Here is a 16805-nt window from a genome sequence, read left to right on the forward strand (position 1 = left end):
GGCCCTTGTGGTGTGTGGATTCAGATGGCAGCCTGAGAACACCACTAAGATGCCCAGAAGAGGTGAGACAAGGAATCTCATATAGGTCTCCCCTTATTATACTCTATGGTTTTACCCCAGAGTATAATAGAGTTTTATGCGTAAATAAAGTTTTGGATTTGTGCCTAGCTTTTGGAAAATTCAGGTTGAAATTAAGACTGATATATCACTGTGTGGGGGCTAAAAAGGAGAGTTCAAAATACTGTCTGGAGCCCTAAAAAGGGACAATATACTGTATGGGAGTCAGTAAATGGGACCCTATTCTGTGTGGGGTCTAGTAAAGGGGGCAATATATTGTGTGGGTCAGTAAATGGAGCAATATACTGTGTGGAGACTTGTAAAGGGGGTGTTTACTGTATAAAGGTAAGTAAATGGGGTGTAGGGGTCAATAAAGGGGGTAATGCACTGTGGGGTCAGGAAAGAGTATACTATACTGTTGATACCAGTAAAGGGGGCATTATACTTTGTGTGGGTGTTAGGATTGGGTCCCACAGGGTTCTCTCCCAGCGCACAGCGCCACCTGCGGGTCAATCTAACTCTTGGCCTCGGGCAGTGAGGTGCCTGGAGTGTAAGTCCAGCTTTTGGCCTACTGAGCATGCTCAGACTTTTTGGAGCCACTCAGAAGCTAAGTCCCTTGTTGCCCATACTGAGCATGAGTGGTGAGGTCATCACCACCGCCCTATTGGGCAGGGACTTGCCTTTAAATAGTGTGAGCCGACGCCAGCCTGGTGCTCACACTTTATCTAGAATTGTTTATGACAGTAGTTGTGGGCTAGGTTCCTCTGTTAGTAAGATCTGTAAATTCCTGAACTGGCAGCTCTACACTAGGGCTTGGAGCTGTGGTCTCTGTTCCAGCCCGTGGCGCTGTCAGCAGGTTTGGTCTCAAGTTAGCATGTGCCCTGGCCCTCTAACCCTGTCAAGTTCTAATACTAGGGGTCTGTTAGCCATTGACCTCTGTTTGTGTGGCTGACCAGGAGTGGCATTTAACCCCTGGCAGCCTGCACATGTAGCATCTACTCACAGTTGTGTTTATCCAGTGCAACTAACTGGTGTATGTTTGTTTGCAGTATGTTCACACTGTAGAACAAGACTCTGCTTCCCAGTGCTATTAACTGGTGTATCTTTGTCTGCTGTCTGTTCACACTGAATCTTCTGGACTGTCCAGTGCAGCCAACTGGCAGTTGTGACTTGGACCTGGTTCAGACATATGGCTGCCCATCTGAGCTTGTGGACCTCGCTGCAGTGTTAAGCAGTTTAGCGGTTCTGTGTTTATTATTTATATATATATATATATATATATATATATATATATATATATATATATACAGAACCGTAACAGTGGGTCAAATAAGGGAGTGGAGGGGTGTGGTCTACAATTTTAATTAGGGGGGAACCAAATATCGGGTTAGATATTTTTCTTTTTTGGGGAGGGGATTCTATATATTATATAAAACCATTTTTGAGAACAAGAAAAAAATATATACTGATAGTATACTGACCCTCGTAGGTGTTGGAGATGAGAGTCCTTACGGCAGCCACTAATTCTCCTACTCCACAACAGTCCCTGCACTTTGGGTCCCTTTCATGAGAAAAACACATTACAAATTGTTTGTGAATGTAGGTGAAGAACACTGAATTGCGGTTGCTATGGACAACACACTTTTCTCTGGGACTATAGTTAAATGTGAAGCCCTTTTATTGCTTCTGGAGAACGTCTTTATTGCTGTGTAAAAACTATTTGAAGAATTCTACCCATGGATGACACAATAAGTTACAGAAGTCACTGCTGATTCTGGCAGTTACTAGGATTCTGGCCTTCAATGCTTTTTTGCCAGCCATGTTCCTTTCTACTTGGCATCTTCCACAATGAACGTTTTAGAATCTGGAAAATATTGTATTTTGGAAGAAGAAACATAATAAATTTATTTTGACTTTATTTCCTTCAATGAAGTTCAGTCAGTTTCTCTAATTGAATTGGATATGCTTAATATAATAGGTGGAGTATTATTTATATCTGTTTTCGTTTTTAGTTTTATTATCCTAAAATATGCTGAAATGTCAATAAATTACTGTTATTATTATGAGCAGTAGTAACATACTAGGCCAAGTGAGTTTATTTAATAAGAAATTCTTATTTTGCAGCAACAACTGTACGTTAGCTCGGAAGAAGGTGTCACTCAGCTTTCTTTACACCGTTGTCACATTTATGGGCCCGCATGTGCAGACTGCTGCCTGGCCAGGGACCCCTATTGTGCCTGGGATGGAAACTTGTGTTCTAAATTTTATCCATCTGGAAAAAGGTAAGACGCTTGGTTTAGTGCTAATATTTTATATGGTAATGATAAAGTAACTTGGAGAAGTCTTTTTACTGTATTTATTTTATTTGTCATTTACTTTAAAGAACACATCATTGTATTACAGTTAACTCCAAGTAATCTCAAGCACACAGTACTTTTTCTTGTGGCCTCTCTTGCATATGGGAATTATAAATGGGGTCCTCTACTTGATTTCCCCTTCTATTAGCCATAACAGAGATCTTTTACGAAAAAGGGGCTGAACTACTGTAACCACTTATTAGATGGTCGGTCAGCCACTCTATATATAGAAGTTAGTTAAACACAGATTAGTATGTTAAGTGAAATCACAAGTTTTTTGTAGCTGCCACTGGATATAAAATCTGAAATATTCCACCAAAAGCCGTGTATCACCTTTAGTGTCAAAGAGCAATAAATGTAGCGAGCCGCAGTCAAAAAGCTCTGCGTAAAAAACTGTGGTGAACTGCAATGCGGTTTTTCCTGCAACGCTTTTTACAGAAAGCCCGCAGAGTTTTCCTCTATGGACTTTCTGTGCCAATTATACCTCTAAGGAAAATGCCTTTCCATTGGTATAATTGACATGCTGGGATTTCCAAAAACTAAACTTTTTTGAATTGCATCTCTGCTGCGGATAATTTTTCTGCAATATGTGTAAAGCAGTGACGTCAAAAACCATGGCGTTTCCAGCACAGCCAAATCAATGCATTTTCGTAACGTGAGGCTGTGGTATAAAGAGATTTTTCAGTGAAGTTAACACAGTGAAGCTAACAATTCTTACACTTGAAACTGTCTTTCTGTTAAAATTTTTCCTTCTTCTTTAGTAAGTGTTTTTGGCACTAGTGGTGATGTCCTGTTTGGCAAGTCTGTAACACAGTGACCCTGCTGTCACTTTTCATGCGCTGTCCTGTGTGCCATAGCTAACACGAGTTCTGTCGCTCTAGCACAGGGAAGCACTGATAATCCTTGCTCAGTACCAGGATGGAAGTATAAGCTTCACTGCAGAGAGCAGTAAATAAAAAAGAGGCAGACAACCATTTTAACTGTTGTACTACTTGTACTTTTCCTTTGGCTTAAATTATTAAACCCAGTCACACTTACTCTTTATACTAGACAAATGTTAATTTTCATGGACAAATGGACGAGAATAGTACAAAATGCCTCAAGTGCTCAGATCAATAGTCTTGACTCAATTTGCTTATAAGCTATTAGCAAATGGTTTCCAAATAGTCTAGGCTTCTTCCAAGAGACAAAAGCTGTGTTACTCAGTATGCCATACGATTTTATTATGTGAAAAGCCCCCACCCCTTTCCAAGATAACTCTTCTATTTATAAAAGTATTCTTACTTTGCAGCATTTTCCCACACCTGCCTAAAGCCTATGCACAACACTAGAAGTATTTTTCAGAATAAGTTGATCTCTGTTTTACCTTTGTGCTTTTCTAATTTTATAGAAGAAGCAGGAGACAAGATATAAAACATGGAAATCCAGTTACCCAGTGTCGTGGATTTAATCTGAAAGGTATTTTATAGCACATTTCCTCATTTTTTCTAATAAATAATAATAATAATTGGTTGTTACCTACTAGTTACAAACTGCATGCTATGAATTATCAGCATTATCACAGTGCTATTTGTTGTTACACATATTGAGTTAACATGTAACAAAGCAAAGACAGGGATGTTCTATGTACATGCAGTCAGTAGAGCTTTTATAGTCATTCCCTATAGTACTGTGCATGTCCCAAGAGCTCCATGGCCGGGCCTGACTCATCAGGCTCCAGAAACCAGGGGCCTCTTTGGGGACAGGGGCCCTGGGAAATTGCCCAGTCTGCCCCACATTCCTTAACACCAGCATTGTCTAAAGGCACAGGGCCCACTGGGGTATTCATATTTTTCTCATTTGTACCTCAGTACTCTGTAATTTACAACAAGAGCAAAATGATTGTAAAGGACATTGACTCTACCTGCACTGATTGGGGAGCCCATGATATACTTATGTTTAGAGATAGCAGTCAGTCTGAGGAGGCAGAGTTGCAATGCAGAAGGAGAAGGAAGCAGCGTGAGCCAATAATAAGACAGGGGTGGGTAGTAGTAAAAAGTTCACTCCTGTTAAACGCAGTGGCACAGATTTACAATACCTTATATGCCAGTTTTCTGGCATATATTTCTCCTGCATGCACATGGCCTGGCAGAGGATATGCCTCATTTATGAGGAGGGGTGCGCCCCACCATAATTGAGGTGCACCATCCACCAACTACGAGGGGTATGAAGACTGACAATAACAATAACCGTCTTCATAAATCTGCCCCAGAGAAGTGTCTGATCTGCTTTTCCTGAGCTTTGAGAAAGCGATAAGGGAAGGTTTGGTACTGCTGGACCATCTAGTCATTGTATTATAAGACATAAATACAGGCAGATTGTTTCTCACTAAGAAGTGCTCCTTATAGATCAAAAAATATGGTACTTTGTTGCAATGCAGTAAATGTCTTATCACAGCGTGCGTAAGTTCTTTCCTGTCACTGCCAGGACAGCTAGATCAGTAATTACTAGTTTATTTTTACCGTTCTAATTTAAGATGTCAGCTGACATGTCACTTGTCTTCTCAGCTTCTTTTCCTCCATGCCATACCCTTTAGTATACATTGACAACATTAGGTTCTATGTAGACACACGTACTAAACAAATACTGTATACTTCTGTGTAATGTTGAAGCATTTGAAATAAGTAGCGTCTTTATTTTTTTTTTTTACTATTCTCAATTTTTATTTATGCAAATTCACAATAATATAATATAATGTCATTCTGAAAAAAAACAACAGAGAAAATAATTCTATTAGTGTAGACTTCCCATTGACCACAAGGTATTTTCTTTTCAGAAGATATAATGTTTAAAACTATATACAAAGTTCTACATTTCTAAATCACTGGATTATGTTTCCTATTTTCAGCTTGATCGCACAGCCAATTTTTGATTAACTGGTGTTTCATTTATAGATTTTTTCCAGTATAAACCCATGATTCACTAACAATTGGTGATTTATATCCTTCAAACCATTGCTCATGTAAGCCAAGGTGGCACACAACCTATGATGTGGTTTTAGTAAATTTACTTCCCTTCCATTTGGCTCAGATTTAAGTAGCTAAATATATTTAGCCGTTTTGGAAATATTGGTGTTTTTGGCACAGTTCACAGGCTTTTTTTTTTTTCTGCAGAGTATAGGAACACTGAAGAGATTATTCAGTACGGAGTCCGAAATAACACAACTTTCTTGGAGTGCATTGCAAAATCTCCCCAGGCCACTGTCAAATGGCTCTTGCAAAAAGATAATGATCGAAGGAAAGAGGTAAGTTATAGTTTGGGTCTAAAAACTGAGGGACATGGAAAATGATTAGCGTTGAACTGCCCCAATGATAGGTCATAAACAGCAGCTCAGTGGGGATCAGACATGCACGATGGTCATGTGACCAATGAACATCTTTATATTTAACCTAAAAAGAGGAAATGGTGCTCACCTTAGTATTGATGCCACTTCGAATAGCTGATTTAAAAAATGATCACAAGCAGAAAACTGATACAGAAAGTATATTAGAAAATTGGAAAACTTTTTGTTATACAAACGATAACATTTATTTGTTGAAACTAGAAAACCACTTCTAGGGTGAGGCCCCACGTTGCGGAAACGCAGCTTTTATTGTTGCATTCTTTTGAGCCAAAGCCAGGAGTGGATTGAGCAGAAGGTAGAAGTATAAGATGCTTTCTATATATTTCTCAGTCCTTTTGTAGCCATTCTTGGCTTTTTGGCTCAAAAAATGATACAAAATCTGCAAGAAAAATGCTGCATTTCCACAATGTAGGGCCTTAGAGTAGATTGGTAGATTGGTTCCCCCCAGAAAATTAGACCTAAACGTAAGGTACCCCCACACAGTCCCATTCACACCTGAGGCTGATGATACTGTAAGAAAGTGAAAAAAACACATGCACAGATTAATTCCAGGGTATTTCTCATTACTGGTTGTGTCGTTTTGCTGTTGCCATGTGGTTAGTAATGAGACATAACCTGGAATTAATGTGTGTTTCACTAAATTATATGTGAAAGCATGTGTGGCATTAGCACTGAATGTGACTGTGCCCAAATACTGTAGGGCAGCACCACCGCTCTCTCATACAGGTGAAATATTCTACTTGGCACTCACTGCTATTGCTTTCATGGAGAGATGTTTTTCCACATGTACTTTCCTGTGACGTCTGCAGTTATTGACAGTGTTTCCAGAAAGCTCCATTTCATGTTCCTATATTTAGAAATTATATTCCACAATGACCATAATGGGCCATTATTATGAAGCAGAGTTTATAAGGATGCAGGTGAACCTTTAAAGCTCTTGTGCTTGTAAGGGCTCACTATGCTTATAGCTCTACCTAAGGTTTACGCAGAACAGGATCCATTTAATGCACATATAGGTGTACGAGTTACAAAGTAATACAATTAATTTCTAATATTTATAAGCATTAATATATTCCTTTGAACAGATTTGTCTCATATATGATAAGAATAACCTCATCCTAATAAATGTTGTCAGCATCATCAGTATTACGACAGTCACAAGTGTCTGATGTACAGTATGTAGCATGCTGGTCATTGTAGTGGTTAATAGAGATAATAGATGCCTGCTTGTACATGAATGGATCACAACTAGATTTATCATCAGTTACACCATTATTTGGAGAAAATGATGCCTGAAATCTATGCTAGCTACCATTATAAATTTCAGTTGCTATATTATAGCCACTTAGGTTTTCTATTGTTAACTCCACTCTATATAGAGGCTTTCATGGTGACATATAGGAAATAATTTACTCACCACTGAAACATTTTTGTAAGGTTTTTTAAAGTACTCTAGGAGTAGGTATTCCATAGAAATAGAAAACTTCTTCTAGCACAAATCTTCCCTGCAAATATAGACTCAGACAAAAAAAAAAAAAAAAAGTTTTCTCTTCAGGATTCAAAGCTACTTATTCCAGCTTTTTCTATTTTCTAGTTGTTAATGGGACCTCTAGACTTCACAAGCCCAGCACTTCCCAGGATAGTAGTCCCTCTTGTGTGGACGTCAGTGATTCTTTACAGTTTGGAACTGTTAACCTATACAGCATGACCCAGATCACCAGCTGTGCTTTGCTTCTAGACAATACCAGCATCATTGTCTGGAAATGAGTCTTCCGATTGCCAAGAAGCAAATGTTACTTCGGCTTCTTTTACAGTGAAAAATATTTCCAAGTATGTTGCGATCTTTAGAGTGAACATTTAGATAAGGAATTTTTCAGAGCTAGATGTAATCCATGATAAAGCTGCTCCTGTTAGTGCTTTCCTTTATACAAAGGAGCCTTTGTATGGAGCAGACAGAAACACATAAAATTAACTTAAACATGTATGGTTACTGCTAGGAGCCTTACACTTATGTCAGCAGTCTTATACAGCCCGGCAACTGTATTTTTCCATTACAATCTGCAATGGAATCATTTCCAGTTTGTAGCGCTGCTGTATACATGATTGTGACACAGAGGTGTGTTATATACTTTGTGTGCTACATTTAGTACTGTTTGTAAAGAAATAATTCATCTGCTCAGTATTGCAACTTCTATACCAATATAGGAAGTGATTTTCTCAACCTTAAAACATCAGAGTTTTTTTAAGGTAAGAATAAGTGTCCCCTAGAAATAGAGAATGTTTCCTTCATGGTAAAATACTTAGTCTGAGACATTATAGCAATACTTAGAGATAATAAACAATAGATATTTCTCAGCTACCTGCAGTATAGACAATACATGTTAGAATTCTGGGAAGGGGCTTTCACAGATCACTAGTATTGAAACCTGCACATCAGTAATTTGTATGGGGCAGTGGTTAAAGTGTAGTGCTGCTTGTTAGAAACTCTTTTCTAATTCATTGCTATAATGTATGTGCCTTGGAACCAAATGAAAGTATTAGGGCTAGTTCACACGGGGACATGGACGCTGATTTTGACAGCGGATTTCGCGGCCAAATCAGCGTCCATACAATGTCCACACTATGTGAACTGCTCCCGCCACGATCATTGCGGTCGCGGCTTTCACCTCCGCTGTCGGCTCAAATGAATGAGCATACATGGAGGGCGCTGCGGCTGGGCGGAAGCCGCGGCTCATCGCGAGCGGCTTCCGCCCGAAAGATAGGTCATGTCGCTTCTTTTTCTGCTAGCGAGCTAGCAGGAAAAAAAAGCGAGCAGTTCACATAGGGATACATTGTATGGACGCTGATTTGGCCGCGAAATCCGCTGTCAAAATCAGCGTCCATGTCCCCGTGTGAACTAGCCCTTATATGTATGTACCTTGGTGCTGTATTTACATTTTTATTGTACATATTGTGAGGTGTGCTTGCTTGGGCCATATATCACTATATTTTATTAACATACTGTAATTGACGTGAAAGGAAGGTACCATCCAGCACTTGTATGCTGTTATATGGACAGTCCTTTCTTGTGTAACTCTTACTACTGAGAAAAGCAGCCTTTATTCCATATCCAAATGAGCCATTTGGTGCACTCAGGGAGGGGCTACACACTCTAGAGCACTGCTTTTCTTTTGACCAGTGTCACCCCTAAAACAGAGAGACTGACATGTCCCATGGACAGCTTTTTTCAGGGACTACGAAAGAAGATGGTGCTCTGGCAGGTGTGGCAGCAACATTACCATTTAACACAACAAAGGCATGTTTACTATGCTACCCATCGTCCCTACAACAGCATATATGTGGTAGTAGATTACCTCTAAGGCCCATATACATGTAAATATAAAGTTGTCAGAACATTCCTATTTTCTTGGGACTGACCTGTCTCATTATGTATTAGAGGACCTCCTGACTTGCATGCACACTCAGTCAAGCCACGCATGCATATGTATAGAGTAGTCAGTAGAGATGAGCGAACACTGTTCAGATCAGCCGATCCGAACAGCACGCTCCCATAGAAATGAATGGAAGCACCTGTGACGCCGGCCGACCGTCGGCAAAGTCAGCGTCACAGGTGCTTCCATTCATTTCTATGGGAGCGTGCTGTTCGGATCAGCTGATCTGAACAGTGTTCGCTCATCTCTAGTAGTCGGGAGAAATATCTGTCAGTCGAATGTGTATGATCACCTCTAAGTTGGAATGATTGGTTAGATGACCCCAGGTTTGCTTGTACTATGCTGTAGATGTAGCAGAACAAATATCCACTATTCAAAATCAACATGATACAAATGTTCAAAGACTTCTATATATTGTGTCTATCCTTCCTGGCCAAATACAGGCCTAGTCTTTTCCCAACCCATTTGTAGTACATAATGCATTCACCAAAGTCAGTTGAAGAGGGTTTTTGGACTATGAGCAAACTAGATACTGATAACCCGCTGGGAAATCATACTGTGTAGATTCTGACATTTCTTACCAGAAGCTGGTCATACACCTGTATGTTGTTTTATCTAGTCTAGTTATTTTCATCAAAGAAAAACACTGAAATGAGAATTATATATGACTTACTATAGTAAGATAGAATGAACAATTATTTGGAAAGGACAGTCTATTAAGATGCATCTTTAGCTAGAATCACGCAATTATAAGCATAATATTAACATAATTTTGCAATAAAGGGGAACAAATGGAGTATAGCTAATATTTGAGCCTTCACTTTATAATTTTATGTACTCACTATTTATACATGTTAACCTAAACTATTTTTTCTATCTTTACAGGTGAAGCTGAATGAAAGGATCATTTCTACTGGCCAAGGACTGCTTATTCGATCTGTTCATGATACTGACCAAGGATTATATCACTGCATAGCAAGTGAGAATGGATTTAAGCAAACAGTTGCAAAAATCAATTTAAAAATCTTAGACCCAGAGCTTGTAACTTTCATGACCGACAAATCTCAGTGGATCTGGGCCAGCACGTTGAGTGGACTACAGTTTCACCCCAAGGACCTTACTGGATCATTCAGTCACTCCGAGATGCAAATAATTAACCAATACTGTAAAGAGAGTAGGCAGAAGAAACCCCCAGTCCCAGACATTACCAAGCACAAAGGGGAATATAGCAAGTTAAAACTCCTGATGAATACCAGAAAAAGCCGGAACCGGAGAAATCAGTTGCCTGGATCTTAAGAATTTGTTGCTCTTCTGATCACAATTCTGAGTTGTGTTGCAAGTCACCTAGGTGCAAACAATATGACAAAAAATAAACTCCAATTGGCCTGTTTAACCATAACATCAAGTGAACCTATGATACTGAATAGCAACTAAATCCCCAAGCTATTTAGCATGTTCCACCAACTCAAGCTGGCTGGTGGAAGATGCCATCCCGTAGCCTTGGGTTTTCTGTTTATTTGTTAGTGTGCATAAGTCAAATTTGTTATTATTAAACCTTATTTATTAGATTTTTTTTTTATTCAGACAGTAATTAAAATGAACATAACAAATGAGGTTTTGTGTTGTAACAGACGTTCACTGTTGCTGCAGAGTCTATACTTCTGACTGTAGAAATGTAGAATGTACTAAACGTAATGGAGTGCTCCTGGAATGTGTCTTTATATGTTACAGAGGACAGTTCCTTATGATGGCAGGGTATCGTAATATACATTGTTGATAAGGTAAAGCAAAGGAGAGTCTTATGCCTATATTATATGTATCTTGATACATATACACACTTAAATGAACTGACATAGGTTACCAATGCTGTAACCAATAACAATGTATAAGAAGGAAATATGAAAGTAATATAAATGATGGCTTGGAAAGCGTGAGGATGGTTTGGAAGAGAGGAAAGTGGTGAAGATTCTAAGCGGCCTCCATTTTGGTTTCTGATTTTTTTTTTTTTTTTTTTAACAATTGTTTTATTACTAAAAAGGGAAATTTTGAAATTGTAACAACATACAAAATATCTTCCAGGTTTCTCAGGATCCTATTTTTATGTTGTTTTTTAATATTATTATTCAGGGGGCAGGAGCCTAGCCTGCCGTGCACTTGTCTAAGCTGGAGAAATGAAATGGAAGTATATTATTTTAGTACATTGTTTAAATCAAACAGCAAATCACTAAAGTGAAAAAATCATATTAGTTTATATGAAAGTCCAAATTCATGTTATTTTTATATTTTGCAGTTTTTCACACATATTTAAAACTATACATTTGAACTTGTAATGTAAAAATAAACATCTTACATTTTAACTTGGCTTACAAAGTACCATTTTAGGGTAACATGGCTGTGAACGTTTCATCATATTAAGGTCCAGTTCACATGAAAGTATTTGGGTTATTCATTACTTTCTTATGGAAAAGGTCTTACATTTTGTTGGAAGCTTTTTTTATGGTTGTATTCTCCTTAGAGAAGTCAATGGAGGATCAGTATATTCATATTTTGTCTGTATCTAAACCATTTTTGTATCGGGAATCTAATAGAAAATATGGTTAAATGTACCAATGAAATTTTAGCCAGAAAGACAATGATACAACATATTAAGAACAATAGTGACTCATTACAGCGCCAAGTACAGATTAATTTATCCCTATTTCATGTCTGCATTAGCTTCTTATCTTCATCTTATTTCTATGTCATGCGAATGAAGCTGAAGTATTTATGACGTCTGATAAGGAACCTATTACTTTGAGGTTTTCCTTGAGAAAACATTGCTGGTCTGTCCTTAATGTGATATTATATTTTGCTGAAGATCTTGGTAAAGTGGGCATTTGGCAGTGGCAGATGTGGCGTTTGATCTGCCAGTTCACTGTGGAGACAGCCACAACACCTAAACCCGCTCTTACTGAAACCAGCCATGGGATGACAATGATCAGTAGAACTATGTGGCATAATAGCCTCTTTAAGGTTTATCAAGGAGCTCATCCAACAGCTCAACCCCTAAACAGTAGGAGTCCTAAAGGTGGGAGGCTCTGATCAAAGTCCTAATATTGTACAACCCCTTTTATTGACCAGTTATTAGATCCTACTGGTTTATCTGCAAGGATGTCACACAAAGGCAGTTCTTGTTTGTCAATATCATTTGTAGACAGTGATATCTGTTGAATATGGTGATAGCTCATTGAATAATATTAACTCTCGATAAGGATTTAGAATCATATTCACAATTATACTATGAGATTTTGATGTTCTTTGTTGCCCAAATCCATGTTGTATCACCAGTATTAGCCATAAATTTTGTTAAAAAAGGCCATGCTTACTAAAAAGCAACAAGTGCTTTGCCTTATTCTTATTATTTTCAATTCCATATCAGCCAAAAAGTCTTAATCTTGACTATATGTTTTCAGATGAATACTGACGAGACTTCATTGATAAGTCAATAGTTCCATTATGATGACAGGTTATAAACGTTTTCTAGAATAACACTTTGCTAAGAATAATAAGCGTGAAGCCTCTCCTTTTACTTGCCTTTTACAAGCTAGCTCTTTTCTACTTTGATGTCAGAAGGTCGAGTCTATTTTACCTAGGATATAGCTAGTAGTTTAGTTTGCTCCATGTCATTGTTTTATGACAATTTAATATGTCACTGGCAGATTAGTATGGAAAACATATGCATAAAGCAACTGATATTATTTGCTCCTGTCTTGGTTTTAGTAGGATGGCAATTTCAGGGAGTCAGCTATTTACGTATGGACCATTGTGCCTAAGATACGACCACAATATCCTTTATCTATCACAAATTGCAAAGGGAACACATTGCAGCATATGGCTCTTATGTGGTATATACAATTAGAATGGTTTCATCTTGTTTCAAAATGGCAAATGCTTCTATGAAAATGCACATTTCTGGTCTAAAGGGATTGCTAGTACATCTGTGTAATGTCTATTCATCAGCAAAACGGAGCCTATTCTCATATAACTCTTATAATAAAACCTGCAGCATAATATCAGGACTGACATATTTGATAGATACAGTTCCTAATGTTTTGTGTGCCTCTCCTATCACTTTCTATGTAAATACAGTATGGCAGTGATGTGAATTCATACGACCTAAACACTAACCTGCAACACAAATATATACATATAAGTATATCAATATGTATTGCACAATTCACCAAGTTGCTGACTATTCCATCTGAACTCAAGGTTGGCAATTCACTATTCAGAATTAGCACTTGTATATGGTATACTTTTAAGTTTTAATTAGATACTCGTACAAATTGTTAATACCTTTTAAATGCATATTCTGCCTTACCTTCAGCTCCATTATCCCACAAATTGGATCAATATTAATTTTTTTATTGTAAGAATTTTTATTTGCACAAATGTTATGTATTTAACAGTTAATACGTGCTAGTATAAAAGAGGACCTGCCAGCTGTTTTGGGGAATGGTAATGTCCGGTTAACCATTCAATCATACATTTCCATAATAGAGGGACAGTCCAGTGCAGGGTTACAATAGAGGGTGACCCAGCATTGTGATTTTATGGAGAATTTATACATGGAGAGATAGCAGGTTCTCTTTAATAGACAAAAATATATTTAAAAAAATGTTTTGCTCTCTACTGTGAGGTCACGGTTTCCAGCTAAATGAAAATTGTGCCTTATATAATACTAATATCACTACTGAGGTGCAGGGGTAAATATAAATATGCATACCACATATAGTACCTGTGTCACAATTCCATGCACGGTCTTGAAAGTAAGAATGCATTCTTGTACATTTTACTTTGCACTTTTTACAATATCACATCTTATTAACAGACTGCTCTATATCATCACAGTATGTAATGAGGTATTGTCAGTGGCTTGCATGGAGACTTGGCAAACAACCTGGAAATTGTTGTATTTGTGCTGTGCACATGTGAGATAAGCTCATACTGTATACTGTAAGCCACATCTTGTCCTTGCTTGGGTAAGAATTACATATGGTTCCCCTCTGTTTCCAAGTTTGACAGGGAGAATATATGTTGTCTGTCTTTTAGTTTCTTAATTTACTTTCCATTGACCTTGCTATTGTAATATAATTGTTCACGTTCTTCTATTTAATGTGTCTGTTTATGACCTTTTAATATAATGTATATAGTTTTATGTTTTATATTGTGTAACATCCATAGCTGTACCTACTAAATACAGATATTATGCTGTCGGTTACATTTTATTTCTACACTTGGTACTTAAAGTTTTGCTTATGTAGTTTGTGTTGTTTGTCTCTACATGTTGTACATACATTAACTACAGAATGGAAATGTATAGCCATTAGCATGATGAAACTGTTACTACGGTGAATATGAATGTGTTTACAGTACATATAGCTATTAGATATTTAATAATGGTTTTCAGTGCTAGTCTAAATAAAATTTACATTTACTGACATTGTATATTTTTTTGCCTACAACTCTTTATTTAAAGCAGAATTTCCTACATGTACGTCATCTGTAATGGATAGCTAGTGCAGAATGCCTTACATATACTTCATAGTACCTGTGCTGGCAAGAAGCCCAACTGTAACTGAAAGCCTGGCTCCTGTGTCAATGGCTTGAACAATGATAACACCATTAGTGATCATTTAACCTCTTAGATGCCATAATCAGTAGCAGCTAGGATCAGCGCCGCACCTCCCATGAGGCGACCGGAAGCGAGCGCTTCAGGCGGCGCTATGTCAGGACCCCAGGGAGGGCGGCATTTTTGATTACCTAAGCCAGTCCAGGACAAGCTGTCCTGGACTGGCTTAGCACCGAGCGGTGCCTGCTCTCTGCCTGCGAACGGCACTAAGCCCCGCCCCCTTTGCGCTGTCACGCCCCATTCGCTCGGCCACGCCCCTTCGCTCCGCCCCCTCCTGGGGGGGGCGGCTTCCTGTAGTTTGCCTCGGGCGGCGAAAGGGGTAGGTTCACCCTTGACTAGGATGTAAACATTTTTGCACAAAACCTTGTTCTTATAGCGTTAAATTTAAAATATTTTTTTTGCTGAAATGTGAACTCAAAGTACCTTCAAAGAACATGATGAACACATTTAATCACAGGAGAACAGGTTTAGTATTATGTACATATTCTTATGACATTCTCAGACTGCAGCTAGAGCTCCTTATGGAAAGCCTTCAAAGACAATAAATTGGTCTCAATTATTAAAATGAAATCTATTACAGATGACAAGTAAAATACTTCAGACATTACATGAAAGCATTGTAGATAAATATTGCACCATTGCATGTTATCTGAGAGCTGGAAGAATAATAAAGCCACATCCTTTGGTTTGCAGACATGAATTGGTAGATATAGTTTCTGGTCAGTTTTTGAGGTATGGTGACAAAGGTACAAGATATATGACAGCCCAAAGATCAGTAATATGACACTTACTGGACATGGTGACGAACACAGGGATGAGTGATGTCTCTATTATCTTCTTTTTATCCAGCATTGGCTCTTAACATACCTCCAGTTATAAAACCACTTTCATAATTGAATGGTACAGGTGAATAGAAGAGACTATGTCATTTATCTTATTAAAGAAATCGTATTCCTTGACTACTTATTAGTCTGGTCTCTTCCTCTTTATCTTCTTCCAGAATGTTTAGTTGTTTATTAATTGATTTATTGCCTCGCTCTGTGCAGTGGTAGACTCTTATCTTGACACATACCAATATTAAAAGAGCTACCTGACTCAGAGTAGGAGAGTGTAGCAGCATCAGTCATCTATGTGTCATTTCTAGCAGCCTCTCCCCCCTCCCCTCTCCATAGACTAATATGTAATAAATAACTCAGCTTCATAAATGGAGAATGAAATATATTTCTTAAATTAGATGTATTACAAAGTTTCTTATTTTACCAGTACTAGTCCTTTATGAAAAGCTGTAATTGGAAGTACTCTTATTAACATTATCAAGAATATACAATCTACCGTAATAGGAGACTACTCTAACTTACATTACATTGGGTTAGAAATTAATTTGTGAAATAGACAGTGACTTGGACATGCTAACAAGGACAGCTTGTGGTGAAATGGACAGACAATTTCCACTTTTACAGTATATTTGTCCTATCAGTGGTGATTAGAGATGAGCGAACACTAAAATATCCGAGGTTCGAAATCCGATTCGAACAGCCGCACACTGTTCGGCTGTTTGAACGGATTTCAAACCCCATTAAAGTCTATGGGGGGAAATGCTCGTTTCAGGGGTACGCAAAATTTGATACAATTATACTTACCAAGTCCACGAGTGATGGTCGGGCTGGATTCCCCTTGAAGTCTTCTCCCGGCGCAGCACCCCCGCGGCGTCTTCCGGCTGGAATTCACTCTGCCTAGGCATCGGAGCCTAGGCAGAGCCAACTGCGCATGCGCGGTCGGCTCTGCCCGGCCCGACGCCTGAGCAGAGCTGACTGCGCATGCGAGGGCATGCCCGCACATGCGCAGTCGGCTCTGCCTAGGCTGGATGCCTAGGCAGAGTGAATTCCAGCCGGAAGACGCTGTGAGGA

The 16805-nt window shown here is 38.5% G+C and overlaps 1 protein-coding gene across 1 annotated transcript in view; it reads left to right on the top strand.

Moving 5' to 3' along the window:
* SEMA3C (semaphorin 3C) overlaps positions 1–14714 on the top strand; it is a 122246-nt gene extending 107532 nt beyond the window's left edge. The window contains exons 15-18 of the mRNA XM_075274049.1: positions 2182–2339; positions 3805–3872; positions 5567–5697; positions 10113–14714. Coding sequence (XP_075130150.1) covers positions 2182–2339; positions 3805–3872; positions 5567–5697; positions 10113–10523 — 768 coding nt within the window. The 3' untranslated portion in view covers positions 10524–14714. The remainder of the gene's footprint in view (positions 1–2181; positions 2340–3804; positions 3873–5566; positions 5698–10112) is intronic.
* Positions 14715–16805: the final 2091 nt, after the last annotated feature.

Source organism: Leptodactylus fuscus, chromosome 5 (genome assembly GCF_031893055.1).
Source record: "Leptodactylus fuscus isolate aLepFus1 chromosome 5, aLepFus1.hap2, whole genome shotgun sequence".
NCBI lineage: Eukaryota > Metazoa > Chordata > Amphibia > Anura > Leptodactylidae > Leptodactylus > Leptodactylus fuscus.